A 14,010-nucleotide genomic window follows, 5' to 3' on the forward strand; every position below is an offset into this window, starting at 1 on the left:
CAAACAGTACACACATCCATGTGTATGATAATACACTGCTTGAAAACACTGCATTAGGAGTGGTATTTCAGACTCATTAGGCAAGAAGGTGGAAATAGTTAAGTATTGATATATCTTATTAGCCAAAATAGCTGAATTGGAGAAAGTCAGCTATGCGTTAACTTCGACTACTTTGGCCTAAAATTTGAAATTCACTCTGAATTCACTTTACATTCTTACTTTAGTGAATGATCCTATAAGTTTACCATTATTTACAATCAGTGTTATTCACTAAAGTGCGAATTTAAAGTGAATTTAAAGTTAATTTCAAATACAAGGTCATATCCGCCAAACTTGAAAAGTAAGCTATGCTTTTGGTTTGGTTACTCTCGCTTTTAATTCTCACTTTAGTAAATAACCCTGATTGAATATTTTTTTCAGGTAATTTGATTTAAATGTTATGTGGTGGAGCAACCTGCGTCTATATAGTATAATTCTTGAAGCTTAACATTTTGAGAGGAGTTGAAGTCAAAATCCACTATTTTAAGAGTAATTCTATTGAGTAGGAGATGCAACCAGTAAGAGACTTCACTAGATGTTATAATTTTTCATATAATTAGTAATCTAGTTTTGTGTTTACTACTAGCTGCTTTATAACATTTATCTACCAACAGGCTGGCAAGTGGAAACAAAAAAGGAAATGAAATGGATCTCTTGGTTGAACAAGAATACATAAGTCTTATAATTGACAATGCCTTGAGTGCAGAATTGAGTAAGTTATCACTTGACCAAAAAAGTGAAGAGAAAGCTCGATCTGTATCATTGGAAACAAACGATCCAGATTTAGCAGTAGAAGAAAAAAATAAGCCAACAATGGTCAATGGAGAGAGTAAAGTGACAATTCAACTCATGTCTTCAACAACAGCTCACAACATGAATACTTCTAAAGTAAAGGACATGGAGGCCAAGAAAGGAATCACCTCTATTGCACCGACCAAGAATGAAGCCAATAGCATAGTAAAGTCAATTGAAACAACCAGAGTTGTGCAAATCAATAAAGACACAAAAACTACCAAAAACCTTAAAAACACCACAGTTTCTAGTAGTGAAGTTGACAAAATCCAGGATAACAAGGTCATCTCTGAAAAGAAAAAACTCCCAGTATTTTCCATGCTCTGCTCCAAAGCTAATGTAGATATTCTACAGCATAATACTAATTCAGGTAACTTGATTATATATTTTTTCTTTAAACTACGTTGAGTATAAGTATCTACACATTTACACACACACAGAAAAAAAATAGACACGTGGGAAGTGGAAGGAGCATGATTCTAAATAAGTAAAGTATACAGTGAGGGAAAAAAGTATTTCATCCCCTGCTGATTTTGAAAGTTTGCACACTGACAAAGAAATGATCAGTCTATATTTTTAATGGTAGGTGTATTTTAACAGTAAGAAACAGAATAACAAAAAAAATGCATGTGTTTAGTACTTGATTGCAAAACACTTGTTGCGAATCACAGAGGTCAGACGTTTCTTGTAGTTGGCCACCAGGGTTTGCACACATTTTATGAGGGATTTTGTCCCATTCCTCTTTGGAGTCTCCAAGTCATTAAGATTTTCAGGCTGACGTTTGGCAACTCGAACCTTCAGCTCCCTCCACAGTTTTTCTATGGGATTAAGGTCTTAAGTCTGGCTAGGCCACTCCAGGACTTTAATGTGCTTCTTCATGAGTCACTCCTTTGTTGCCTTGGCTGTGTGTTTTGGGTCATTGTCATGCTGGAATACCCATCCACGACCCATTTTCAATGCCCTGGCTGAGGGAAGGAGGTTCTCAACCAAGATTTGACAGTACTTGGCCCCGTCCATCAACCCTTTCATGCGGTGCAGTTTTCCTGTCCCCTTAGCAGAAAAACACCCTAAAGCATAATGTTTCTTCCTCCATGTTTGACGGTGGAGATGGTGTTCTTGGGGTCATAGGCAGCATTCCTCCTCCTCCAAACATGGTGAATTGAGTTGATGCCAAAGACCTCGATTTGGTCTCATCTGACCACAACACTTTCACCCAGGTCTCCGCTGTATCATTCATATTTGTTCAGACGTTAACTTCAGACTTACATGTGCTTTCTTGAGCAGGGGGACCTTGCGGGCACTGCAGGATTTCAGCCCTTCACAGTATAGTGTGTTACCAATTGTTTTCTTGGTGACTATGGTCCCAGCTACCTTGAAATCATTAACAAGATACTCCCGTGTAGTTCTGGGCTGATTCCTCACTGTTCTCATGATCATTTAAACTCCACGAGGTGAGATCTTGCATGGAGCACAAGACTGAGGGAGACTGACAGTTATTTTGTGCTTCTTCCATTTGCGAATAATCGCACCAACTGTTGTCACCTTCTCACCAAGCTGCTTGGCGATGGTCTTGTAGCCCATTCCAGCCTTGTGTAGGTATACAATCTTGTCCCTGACATCCTTGGACAGCTCTTTGATCTTGGTCATGGTGGAGAGTTTGGAATCTGATTGATTGATTGACTGCTTCTGTGGACAGGTGTCTTTTATACAGGTACCAAGCTGAGATCAGGAGCATTTCCTTTAAGACATTGCTCCTAGTCTCAGCTTGTTACCTGTATAAAAGACACCTGGGAGCCAGAAATCTTGCTGATTGATAGGGGATCAAATATGTATTTCACTCATTGACATGCAAATCAATTTATAACTTTTCTAACATGCATTTTGTATGGATTTTCTTTTTCTGTCTTGTGCTGTTAAAATACACCTACCCTCTAACCTCCTGTCCAATTTATGATGCTTATCCAGTGTGTGTTTTTTTGTTGCTTCTCATTCTGCCACCTTTTCTTTTTTTTCCAGTTTTCTCTTTTGTGGTGTCAATGCCATATTTTAATGTATATTTTGTAATGTCTGTTACTATAAAACTCTTGTTTCCCATCTATTTATATATCTCTTCCCTTAGCCCCTTAGTCTTTGGTTGTCCCCTATTACATTTGTGCTTCCCCCCTTTAACTTTGTTGTCATGTGATATTTATGACCTGATTTCTCTCCAACTGCTAGCAGGTATATTGCAGTTAACCTTGCTCTCATATTAAAAAGTGCTTGAGCATATGTGTGCCTTAATGCTTTCCAGTGCTGGCTTCTTGGGGTTTTTTAGCTGCACAGGGCACCACGGCAACAGGAGGTTTAATTTACATGTTTTGTTTTTGTATGTATGAATGACTGAGTGTGTTTACTGTGTATGTGTGTTTGACCGCTTGTGGGACTGACCTAAAGTGCTTTCTTGTGGGTGGGTGTGTGTCTGTTTGTGTCTATGTCTGTGTGTCTCTGTGTCTGTAAATTTGGGTCAGTATGTGTCTATATCTGTAATCTGAATCAGTGTGAGTCTGTATGTGTTTATCTGTAAGGAGGTGTCTATATGTGTACTATTTAAGTGTATGTCTATATGTCTCTGTATGTGTGTACCTGAATGTCACAGTGTGGAGTTATTTTATTTATTTGTTTGGTCCAATTAATGCCCCAAATTTTGATTGCCCTTCAGCAATTTAAGCAATTAAAGTATTGAGCAGAACCTACCCACAGGCGCACAGTCCAGCTTTTATCAAAAAGCCAGTTCAAATCCAGGTAAATCCAAAGTACTCTAGCACATCTTTTCTGTATCAATGTCCATTTATTTAACTTACCAAAGTGTACAGCAACGTTTCAAAAGGTAACACAAAGACTGCTATTACCAATTGAAATATTGCTGTGCACACTGGTCACTCAATAAAGGGACACTGATTGAAGAAGGATGTGCTATTGTGCTGGGTATATGTACGTCAACTCTCATTCACATCCCATCTATGTACACTTTCACCCAGTTACTCAACCTCCCACCTAACTTCAAATTTAATGACACTCAATATCTATAACCTCACCTCCAATCCATGTACACCCACCTCCCTATCAACTCCGATCCAGTACCAGCACTTTTTTTAGTCTAGCTCAATAAAGAAAAGAAAGCGTCTTGATCCTAATTTCCCTACAGAACACCACAATTATGGAATAACCCTCAAGACTAGAGTTGAGCGAACCCGAACTGAAAAGTTTGGGTTTGTACCGAACATTAGGTTTTTTTGGACCCCGGACCCAAACACGGACATAGCACAGTATGTTCGGGTTGGAGTTCGGAGTTTAATGACGCGTTTTGAAAGGCTGCAGAGCAGCCAATCAACAAGCGTTTGACTCGTGTGCCCTTAGAAGCCATCACAGCCATGCCTACTAAAGACATGGCTGTGATTGGCCAGTGCAGCAAGTGACCCAGCCTCTATAGACGCTGGTCACTTAGTATTAGTAAATTATGCCCCTACTCACTATACCGCGAGTAGGGGAGTGTCTATTAAACAGTGAGCAGCCTGTGGCTGCTCACTTAAAAAAAAAACAACAACATTCCCCCCTCCTGAGCCCCCACCCGCGACACGCGAGTGTGGGCTTTTAAACTAAAGGGGGGCCTTTTGCCGCCACCAAGCCCCACCCCTGAGTGGCGGCTGGGGGCCCTAAATACCAATAAGGGGGGCCTATTGTCCCCCCTGGCCCCCACCCCTGAGCGGTGGGTGGGGGCCCTAAATAACAATAAGGGGGGGACCTAATGTCCTCCCCCCGGCCCCCACCCTGAGCGGTTGGTGGGGGCCATAAATAAAAATTGGGGGGGAGGATTAGGCTCAGAGCACTCTGATTGGTGGGTTTAAGCCATCCAATCAGAATGCTCTGACGGGTAAATGAAGAGACTGACAGGTACGTTTCTACATTTACCTGTTACAGCACTCTGATTGGTTGGCTTGAAATCCACCAATCAGAGTGCACTGTGTCATTTTACACAGTGTGGGAAAGTTCTTTGGAATTTTCCCACGCTGTGTAAAATGACACAGAGCACTCTGATTGGTGGATTAAGTAACCAATCAGAGTGCTCTGTGTCATTTTACACAGCGTGGGAAAGTTCTTTGGAATTTTATTTACGGCCCCCACCCACCGCTCAGGGGTAGGGGCCAGGGGGGAGGACATTAGGTCCCCCCCTCATTGTTATTTAGGGCCCCCACCCACCGCGCAGGGGTGTGGGTCGGGGGGGAGGACATTAGGTCCCCCCCCAATTTTTACTTATCGCCCCCACCCACTGCTCAGGGGTGGGGGTGGGGGGGAGGACATTAGGTCCCCCCCATTTTTTATTTATGGCCCCCACCCGCCGCGCAGGGGTGGGGACCGGGGGGAGGCCAGTAGCCCCCTTTATTGTTATTTAGGGCCCCCACCCATCACACAGGGGTGGGGCTAATAGGTTGTTTTTTTACAGTGAGTAGTTACTGGCTGCTCACTGTTTACTAGGCACGCCCCTACTCGCGGTATAGCGAGTAGGGACTGAATTTACTAATACTAAGTAATCTTTACTTAGTATTAGTAAATGTGGCTGAAAGACCAATTTAGGTGACCAATTTAGGTCTTTCAGCCTTTTGGTAGATAGCTCCCTAATATCGTGTGAATTAGGGAGTTATCTACTAAGCGGCTGCTTATTTTATGTTATTGTTAAGTGATTTCCCTATCCATATTTGTTTGCAGGGCACTTGTCCTACTCTTAGCCCCATTTTACTTCCTTTTGCAGCTCTCTAGCCCTTTCCAGGAGTTTTTTAGAGCCATTTTTGTGGCCAAAAGTTCGGGTCCCCATTGACTTCAATAGGGTTCGGGTTCGGGGTCAAGTTCAAGCCCGAACCCGGACTTTTTTTCAAAGTTCGGCCGAACCCGCCAGACCCGAACATCCAGGTGTCCGCTCAACTCTACTCAAGACACTTATAAATCTACCCCTGCCTAAAATCTTTAAGAGATCCATCTCTACTTATCTCAAAACACAGAATGCACCTGTAATCATGGTTGACTATATTTTTTATTGCTTTAAGTTACACAATTTTAAATAAAAAAGGTAACCAAATAGAACTTTTTATTGCTTTAAAATACACAATTTTAAATTGTGTATTTTAAAGCAATAAAAAGTTCTATTTGGTTACCTTTTTTTATAGGACCAATCTTATACTTATTTTATTGTATATACACTTTTTTTATTATTTTTCCTGGCATTTTAATTGTATCCTGTTTCAAGCAATGCATAGGTGGGGATAATTCCACCAGTGCTGTGTCAATAGAGCATTATTTTCTGCTCTTCCATTGTGAGTATATTTTATTTTATTTTACCTATTTCATTTACTTTTCCAATTGAGAGCACTATTGCTATTTTTATATATATTCTGTGGAGTACGACGGAACCAAAGTCGGACGGATGGACCCACTTCTCCAGTATATCCTTTAGCGGGGATTATACCGCTAAGCACCCTTCATCCCAGAGCTGGCCTTAGCTCCACCAAATGTGAGTGTACTATCCTCCTTTTTATTTATTTTACCTTTGGAGCTACAATATTTCACCATTGGAAGTTTTTTCGTGTTTTTTATCTTCACATATACGGATTACCTACAACCCGGACGGATCAACTCCTGAGGATTGTACACATACCCTATCCATATACCAGTGAGACGGCTTTATGATTTTTATGGAACATTTTATTATTTGATCTCTACTGAACATTTAAACACTTGGATGGACTCTGTTTTACCTACTTTTTTATGGTGTTTTAATAGAGACTATAATACCTAGGTTTATATATTTTATATATATATGCTCTATCTATATACTTGTTTTATCCTATAAGTCTGCATTGATTCATTTTGGCGCATTCTTGCACTACTGTTGTTGATATTTGCACAACTATACTGCATAGAAACATAGAATGAGACCGCAGACAAGAACCTTTTTGCCCATCTAGTCTGCCCAATTTTTTTTCTAAATATTTTTTAGTCCCTGGCCTTATCTTAAGTCTAGGATAGCCTTATGCCTATCCCACACATGCTTAAACTCCCTCACTGTGTTAACCTCTACCACTTTGTCTGGAAGGCTATTCCATGCGTCCGCTACCCTTTCTGTAAATTAATACTTCCTGAAATTATTTTTAAACCTTTGCCCCTCTAATTTAAGACTATATCCTTTTGTTGTGGTAGTTTTTTTTTTCTTTTAAATATAGTCTCCTCCTTTAATGTGTTGATTCCCTTTATGTATTTGAATGTTTCTATCACATCCCTCCGTCTCATCTTTCCTCCAAGCTATACATGATAAGAATGATAAGATCCTTTAACCTTTCTTGATAAGTTTTATCCTGCAATCCATGAACCTGTTTAGCAACCGAGATGTTTAGATGTCTGTTTAGATGTCCGAATATCCAAAATTTGTCTGAATGAAACAAATTGCACATGTCTACTGTTTAATATCCTTTCTGTGTACTCCTTCCAAAGTATCAATTTCCTTCTGAAGATACGGTCTCCAGTAGTGCGTACAATACTCCAAGTGAGGTCTCATCCGTGTTCTGTACAATGGCATGAGCACTTCCATCTTTCTACTGCTAATACCTTTCCCTATACAACCAAGCATTCTGTTAGCATTTCCTGCTGCTCTATTACATTGTCTGCCTACCTTTAAGTCATCTGAAATAATTACTCCTTTCCTCAGATGTTGAGGATAGAAGGGTATCAAATATTCTACACTCTGCCTTTAGTTTTTTACGTCCAAGATGCATTATCTTGCACTTATCCACATTAAATGTTAGTTGCCACAGCTCTGACCATTTTTCTAATTTACCTAAATCATTAGACATTTGGCTTATCCCTCGTGGATCATTAACCCTGTTAGTATCATCAGCATAAAGACATACCTTACCATCAAGACCTTCTGCAATATCACTAATAAAAATATTACAGAGAATGGATCCAAGTACAGATCTCTGAGGTACCCCACTGGTAACTAGACCTTGCTTCAAATATACTCAGTTGACTACAATCTTCTGTTGCCTCTCATTCAGCCACTGCCTAACCCATTCAACATTATTGGAATCCAAACTTAAATATTACAGTTTATTGATGTGGAACAGTGTCACAAGCCTTACTGAAATCTAGGTAAGCAGATTGGCTTCTGCATCACCCTGATCTAATATTTTAGTTACCCAATCAAAAAAATCAATAATATTAGTTTGGCATGATCGCCCTGAAGTAAACCCATGTTGTCTCTGATCTTGAAATCCATGTGATTTTAGATATTCAACAATTCTGTTCTTTAACATGGTTTCCATCACTTTCCCCACGACTGAATTAAGACTTATTGGCCTGTAGTTGCCCGACTCCTACCTACTACCTTTCTTGTGAATGGGTACAACATTCACTAATTTCCAATCTTCTGGGACTACTCCTGTTAACAATGATTGGTTAAATAAATCCGTAAATGGGTTTGCTGGTACACCACTAAGATATTTTAATAACTTTGGGTGTATCCCATCAGGCCCCATCAATTTATTTGTCTTTACTCTTAACAGTTGAAATAGAACCTCTTCCTTTGTAAACTCACATGTACCAAATGACCTATTTGTCCTTTTTCTTAACTGAAGTCCCTCTCCTTCATTTTCATATGTAAATACTGAACAAAAATATTCATTAAGGCAGTCAGCTACACCTTCCTTCTTTTGTTTTTAATCTAACTAAATCTTGTTTTACTTTTTTTTCTTATTTATGTATCTAAAAAATGTTTTATCCTCCTTTTTTACTGACTGTACTATTCTCTCTTCTGTGTGTGCTTTGGAGGCTCTTATAACTTGCTTTCACTCTTTCTGCCTAAGCTTATAGATCTGTATGTCTTCCTCACTCTGTGTTTTTTTTGTAATTACTAAATGCTAACTTTTTTTTTTTTTTTTTTACTATTTTGGCCACTTCTGCAGAATACCACAGAGGTTTCTTTTAAATTTTCTGCTCTTCCTGACAAGCCTAATGGAATTTTCTGTTGCTTTCAGTAGTGCAACTTTTAAATAAAGAGCAAAAAAATAGTACAGTGTATATAAGGGGCTTAACAGTGATATTCGTGATTATAATTGTGATACCAGCAGCTATTGCACACTTAATGGATATCCCAAAGAATCCAGTAAAACAAAGAATATATTCAAAGAATGAACTCGGTGTTTGGGTGATCGACCCCACCTCCCAGCACACAGTTTCCAAAAGTGCAGCCCTTTAAATATATTTACACTTACCCCTCAGTACATATAGGTGTTAGATAACTGGCTCCAAGTAAGGTGAGCCAGCAATTTTATACCAATATATATTGATTGTTGAAAAAGCCACACCTAGATTGTTTCTTTGTCTGCTTTATCTCCATATTGCTGCTGGGAGAAAATATACAGAAGAAGATTTCCTGGTGGCACCTAAAAGACCCAGACTCTCTTTTTGTTTAGAGCCAATATAGAAAAAGGCTCTAAAAATGTGAGTTTATTTATACACTCACTTTAATATACACTTGTAAAGTAACATATTACACTATTATATATTTTTCTATTCCTTGCATGTGGAAAAATCCCATATATGTACTGAGGGGTAAGTGTGAATATATTTAAAGTTCTGTACTTTTGGACTCTGTGTGCTGGGAGGTGTGGTTGATCACCCAAACACCGAGTTCATTCTTCAAATTTTAAATAATCCCATTTCTCCTGGACTCCATTGGACTACATCATAATCAGCCGCCTCTACACACAAGCAGCCTTCAAAAGCATGCACAAAATCCTTTTCTGCCCCTGTCCCTCTTTATCCCAGATCCCAGTTATGGAGACACCAGAGACAAGTCACCAACAATTGTAAGGTTTATAACAGTGAAACCCAGTGTTTTAACCCCTTAGGGACCAAACTTATGTAATAAAAGGGAATCATGACATGTCACACATGTCATGTGTCCTTAAGGGGTTAAGCTGTAAAGCTCTGTTTTACATTACTGGGAGATTTTTTGTGGCAGAGCTCTGTGATACACTCATACACACCATGCACTTCAGTGAGGTTTTTTTTTTTTAACATCTTTAGCTTGATTATTGCTGCTTTACTTAATAATTACACTTATATTTCACTTCAAAGTTAACAACTATGAGTAAAATTTGTATTTTTATTAAGCTTTCTAATATTTTAGTTTTGGGGTTGATAAGAATGGGAGATGGTGGGCAATATGGGGCAAGGGGTGTGGTCAGAGAGTGGAGCTGTGATATAAGATATTTTGCACAGGGTGCCTAAAGGCCTAAGGCTGACCCTGGTTCTGTCTACATGCTGATTTATACTTTACTGTAAATAATTGATAAAGTAAACATTGGATATGATGATCTAAAACATTTCACAAAGCACTGAATTTTTATAAATGAGGAATATTTGTTCAGGTGTGTGTGTGTGTTCAGTAAAGGTATAATACTAAAAAAAGTTTTTATAAAAAATATTTCATTCTAGAACATGGACAAAACTTACCAAAGACATCAAATAGCACAGAAAAATTATCAGATCAAAAGACTTGTGGATCTGACAACAAAGATGTGAGCCTCCCTCATGCTGAGATTAAAAAATACAATCTATTTCAATACGAACCTCCATTTAAAGTTCCAGGTCTTAAGGCAGGTGGCAAAATCGAGACCCATGGTAAGCATTTACAACAATAAAAGTTAAAAACTCTTTAAAAAAAGGGGCATAAATGATGTATGACTAATCCTTTTAGCAATTATACTTCACATAACATTGTTAGTCACACCATTGTTAGTCACCTGGATAATTTTTTTTTTTTGTAAATTGGGTGGGAAAATTGTGACTCATTCTTCTCAGGTATGTTAAATTGATAACTCCTATACATTGAAATAATTACAGTCAAAGAATTGAAACAAAGTGTACTCAAAATGTATGCATATGTCTCAATATGTAAGTGTCCAAATTTTCTAAAAAAAAAGTCATCTGTTTTATAAACAGGTTTGTAGAATAGTATGTTTTTTTGTCATGTTATAGGAAGCATTAAGATGCGTTTGAAGGGGTCTGTCTGAAATTTACCTCTGGTTATAGATAACATTGCAGTGTAAGCCATGTTATTATCCTCATTGATGTTAGTGATACTATATACCAGTATAGAGGTAGACAATCTTTGGCACTCCAGATGTTGTGGACTCCATCTCCCATAATACCCTTGCAGTCATAATGCTCGCAAAGCATCAGGGGAAATGTAGTGACTAAGGGAATAAAGGGTATTGATAACATATGTTGTGGTCCCACCTCCCACTAAACTTAACTCTTCCTGCTCTCATCTAAACAAAGTCTATAAAAAAATGACAAGATCTCGTATGGCATTGCATGGCAGGTGTACTTTTAAACAGGGGCAGAACTTTAAAGATTCTCAGAACAAGTAAACCACATGCCAGTAATGTTCTGATTTGTTTGTAGCAAATTCCTCTAGCTTGGTTCCAACACAATCAATGGTCAAGGAACTCAGTCCTGTTGAAAAAGGTAATTGCACAGCATACTGGACTGGACTATTTAAAAACTTATTTAGAAAAAGTTAAAGAATACAAAAAGCAGATTTTAACATACAAACAGCTCCATAGACATGTTTATAGATTGCAACTAACATCTATTGCCATAAGCATGCATGGCAGGTGCTTTATAATTCCCTTATACATGCAACCTAGGTAGATCGTATTTCCAGTGCTGACTAAGCAAACCAGAAAGCAATGGAAAAATGAAACTTAATAGACTTTGCTCCCTGTTTTTCACACCTTACTACACCTTACTATTTGATATCAGCAGTGCTACATTAATCCATATATTCTTTGCCAAGTTATCTGGGTGTATGCAGAGAACATGCTAAGTTATTCACAGAAAATGTTAACATTGTCAAAATACCATGTATATAATTTAATGCATACAGATATTGCCATTTATATGAAATTCAAATACACAAATAGTAAATATAAAATAAATAAAATAAAATAAAGACATAGGGAGGCTAAAAGGTGAAAGGCACGCATATTGTAATATCCATTGGTGGCAATAACTGGGGACCTGGCAGCCAATGTCTACCACTATCCCATTGCCAAGCAATAGTGAAGAGTATTATATTAGTGGTACTAGGGTTTTTTCAAACAGTGTGACCGGAAGACTAGGATCCCCCTGGTCCTGTGAAGCAGTTATTCATTAGATCATGCTCTAATAAAAGAAATGCCTAGTCTTCTGGTTACACATAATTATAAATAATCCCCAGCATCCCCTAAAATCCAGACCTGAAATGAAACTGTTGCCTGCATACACACTTCCTCTGAAAAGTATTGAAGTGAGACATTAATAGCTAACAAAATAATAAGAAAATAAAGAATGTAATTAATACTTGTTTGTTGAAGTCTTGCATGAAGGTCTATTTATTTTCTTCACAATAAACAACCGTCAAATCCAACTGGAACTGTTAAAATAAAACTAACTGTTCTCAAAAGAAAAAAAGTTGCATTAAAGAACTAAAAACACCAAAAACATCAACTTTTTTGTCATACGGTAGGTGTGAGATAAACAGATAAAATATAAATAGTCAAATATCCTGCTTATTTTTATTAGTAAGAATTATTTTTTGAAATCATTTTGAATATTGAATATTTTACAATAATAATAAAAAAAATAATGCATTTTTAGCTAATTAGTTTCATAAAAACCCTACCGACTGTACAAATTGTGTCTGCATGTGGATAAAATGTCTATTGAAAATATGCAGGTGGCCTGGACGAGCATGGTGCAGGACGCACACTGAAAGAGCTCCGCACCCCTGGCCGCCTAAATAGCGAAAATTAGCCACAAAAACGGGAGAAAATGGTCCGCAATAAGAGACAGCTAACAGCAGAGACAGCGGGAACAGACTCACCGAGAAGACACACGGGCCCGATGGATGATTTCGTCGCTACACCACCCGACACGCGAAAACCGCATGGTGAGCACAAAATGGCGCCCGCCTCTCCAACAACGCAGAACGAGGGAGAGCCCCGCACAGAAGTCGCACAGGGTAGTGAGCTAGCCCAGATCAGGGCTGAACTGGCACACATCTCTGCCAGCATGCTCACCAAGGCAGACACTGGCACCCTAGTGCAGGAAATCCGAGCCGCAATGCGTGGCGAGCTCGCTGAAATGCGCTCTGACCTGACTGCGCTCGAGCAAAGAGTGGATGAAATAGAGACAGCAGCCCAGGGTTGCGATGAACACCACAGGGCAACAGAGGTGGCGGTTACAAGACAGGGCAACATGCTCCTAACGCTCCGCAGGCAAGTGGAAGATCTGGAGAATAGGAGCCGGCGTAATAATATCCGGATTAGGGGCCTGCCAGAAGCGGACGCAGCTCAGCTCCAGGCAACGCTAATTGCCTTATTTCAACAGATACTACGGGACCAGGCCCCTGAAACACTCCGTGTTGAGAGGGCACACAGAGCACTGGGCCCTCTACGACAGGATGGCAACCCCAGGGATGTAGTATGCTGCCTAACCTCCCAAGAAGTGAAAGATCAAATAATGGCCGCTGCACGTGAGCAGACCCCCATCAGATTCCGCGGGGTCGAAGTTTCACTCTTTCAGGACTTGTCCGGCCTCACACTAGACGCTAGGAAGGCCCTGAGACCGGTGACGAGTACCCTCCGTGATAAACGCATACCGTACCGATGGGGCTTCCCATTCAGCCTCCAAGTGAAACACGGTAATACATGGCTCACGGCCCGCTGGCCAGAAGATATCCCACGTATGCTACGAACACTAGGCCTACCATCCGTTAGAGTAAGGAACTGGATCCTGGAAGAAGCTGTGGCAACACGACGAGACCCTCTGGTCCCACAGGCACCTATACCCGGCAACAATACCCCACCACGTCGACGAGGGGGCCCAGAGGGCCCGGAAGAGTAGGCTCCAAGGAGAGGTCGAGTGGCCGGGGATTTGGTGAGTCCTGAACACACCTGGGGACATATACACTTCTGGGCAATGGGGATCACAAGGCAACGGGGGGGGACTGGACACTTGGGGAGGGAGAGGGACGAGGGTATCTAATGTCGCTGATAGTTCTCCCATCTCCCCGGACCCTGAGGAGACACTGGGAACCAGGAG

General features: G+C 39.9%; 1 protein-coding gene across 1 annotated transcript in view; it reads left to right on the top strand.

Moving 5' to 3' along the window:
• The first annotated feature begins 820 nt into the window (after positions 1 to 820).
• The window catches only part of C1H1orf94 (chromosome 1 C1orf94 homolog), a 145,719-nt gene continuing 132,529 nt past the window's right edge, over positions 821 to 14,010 (top strand). Inside the window, exons 1-2 of the mRNA XM_063444548.1 lie at positions 821 to 1,201; positions 10,357 to 10,542. Coding sequence (XP_063300618.1) covers positions 853 to 1,201; positions 10,357 to 10,542 — 535 coding nt within the window. The 5' untranslated portion in view covers positions 821 to 852. The remainder of the gene's footprint in view (positions 1,202 to 10,356; positions 10,543 to 14,010) is intronic.

The sequence above is a fragment of the Pelobates fuscus genome, chromosome 1 (assembly GCF_036172605.1).
Source record: "Pelobates fuscus isolate aPelFus1 chromosome 1, aPelFus1.pri, whole genome shotgun sequence".
In the NCBI taxonomy this organism is placed as follows: Eukaryota; Metazoa; Chordata; class Amphibia; order Anura; family Pelobatidae; genus Pelobates; species Pelobates fuscus.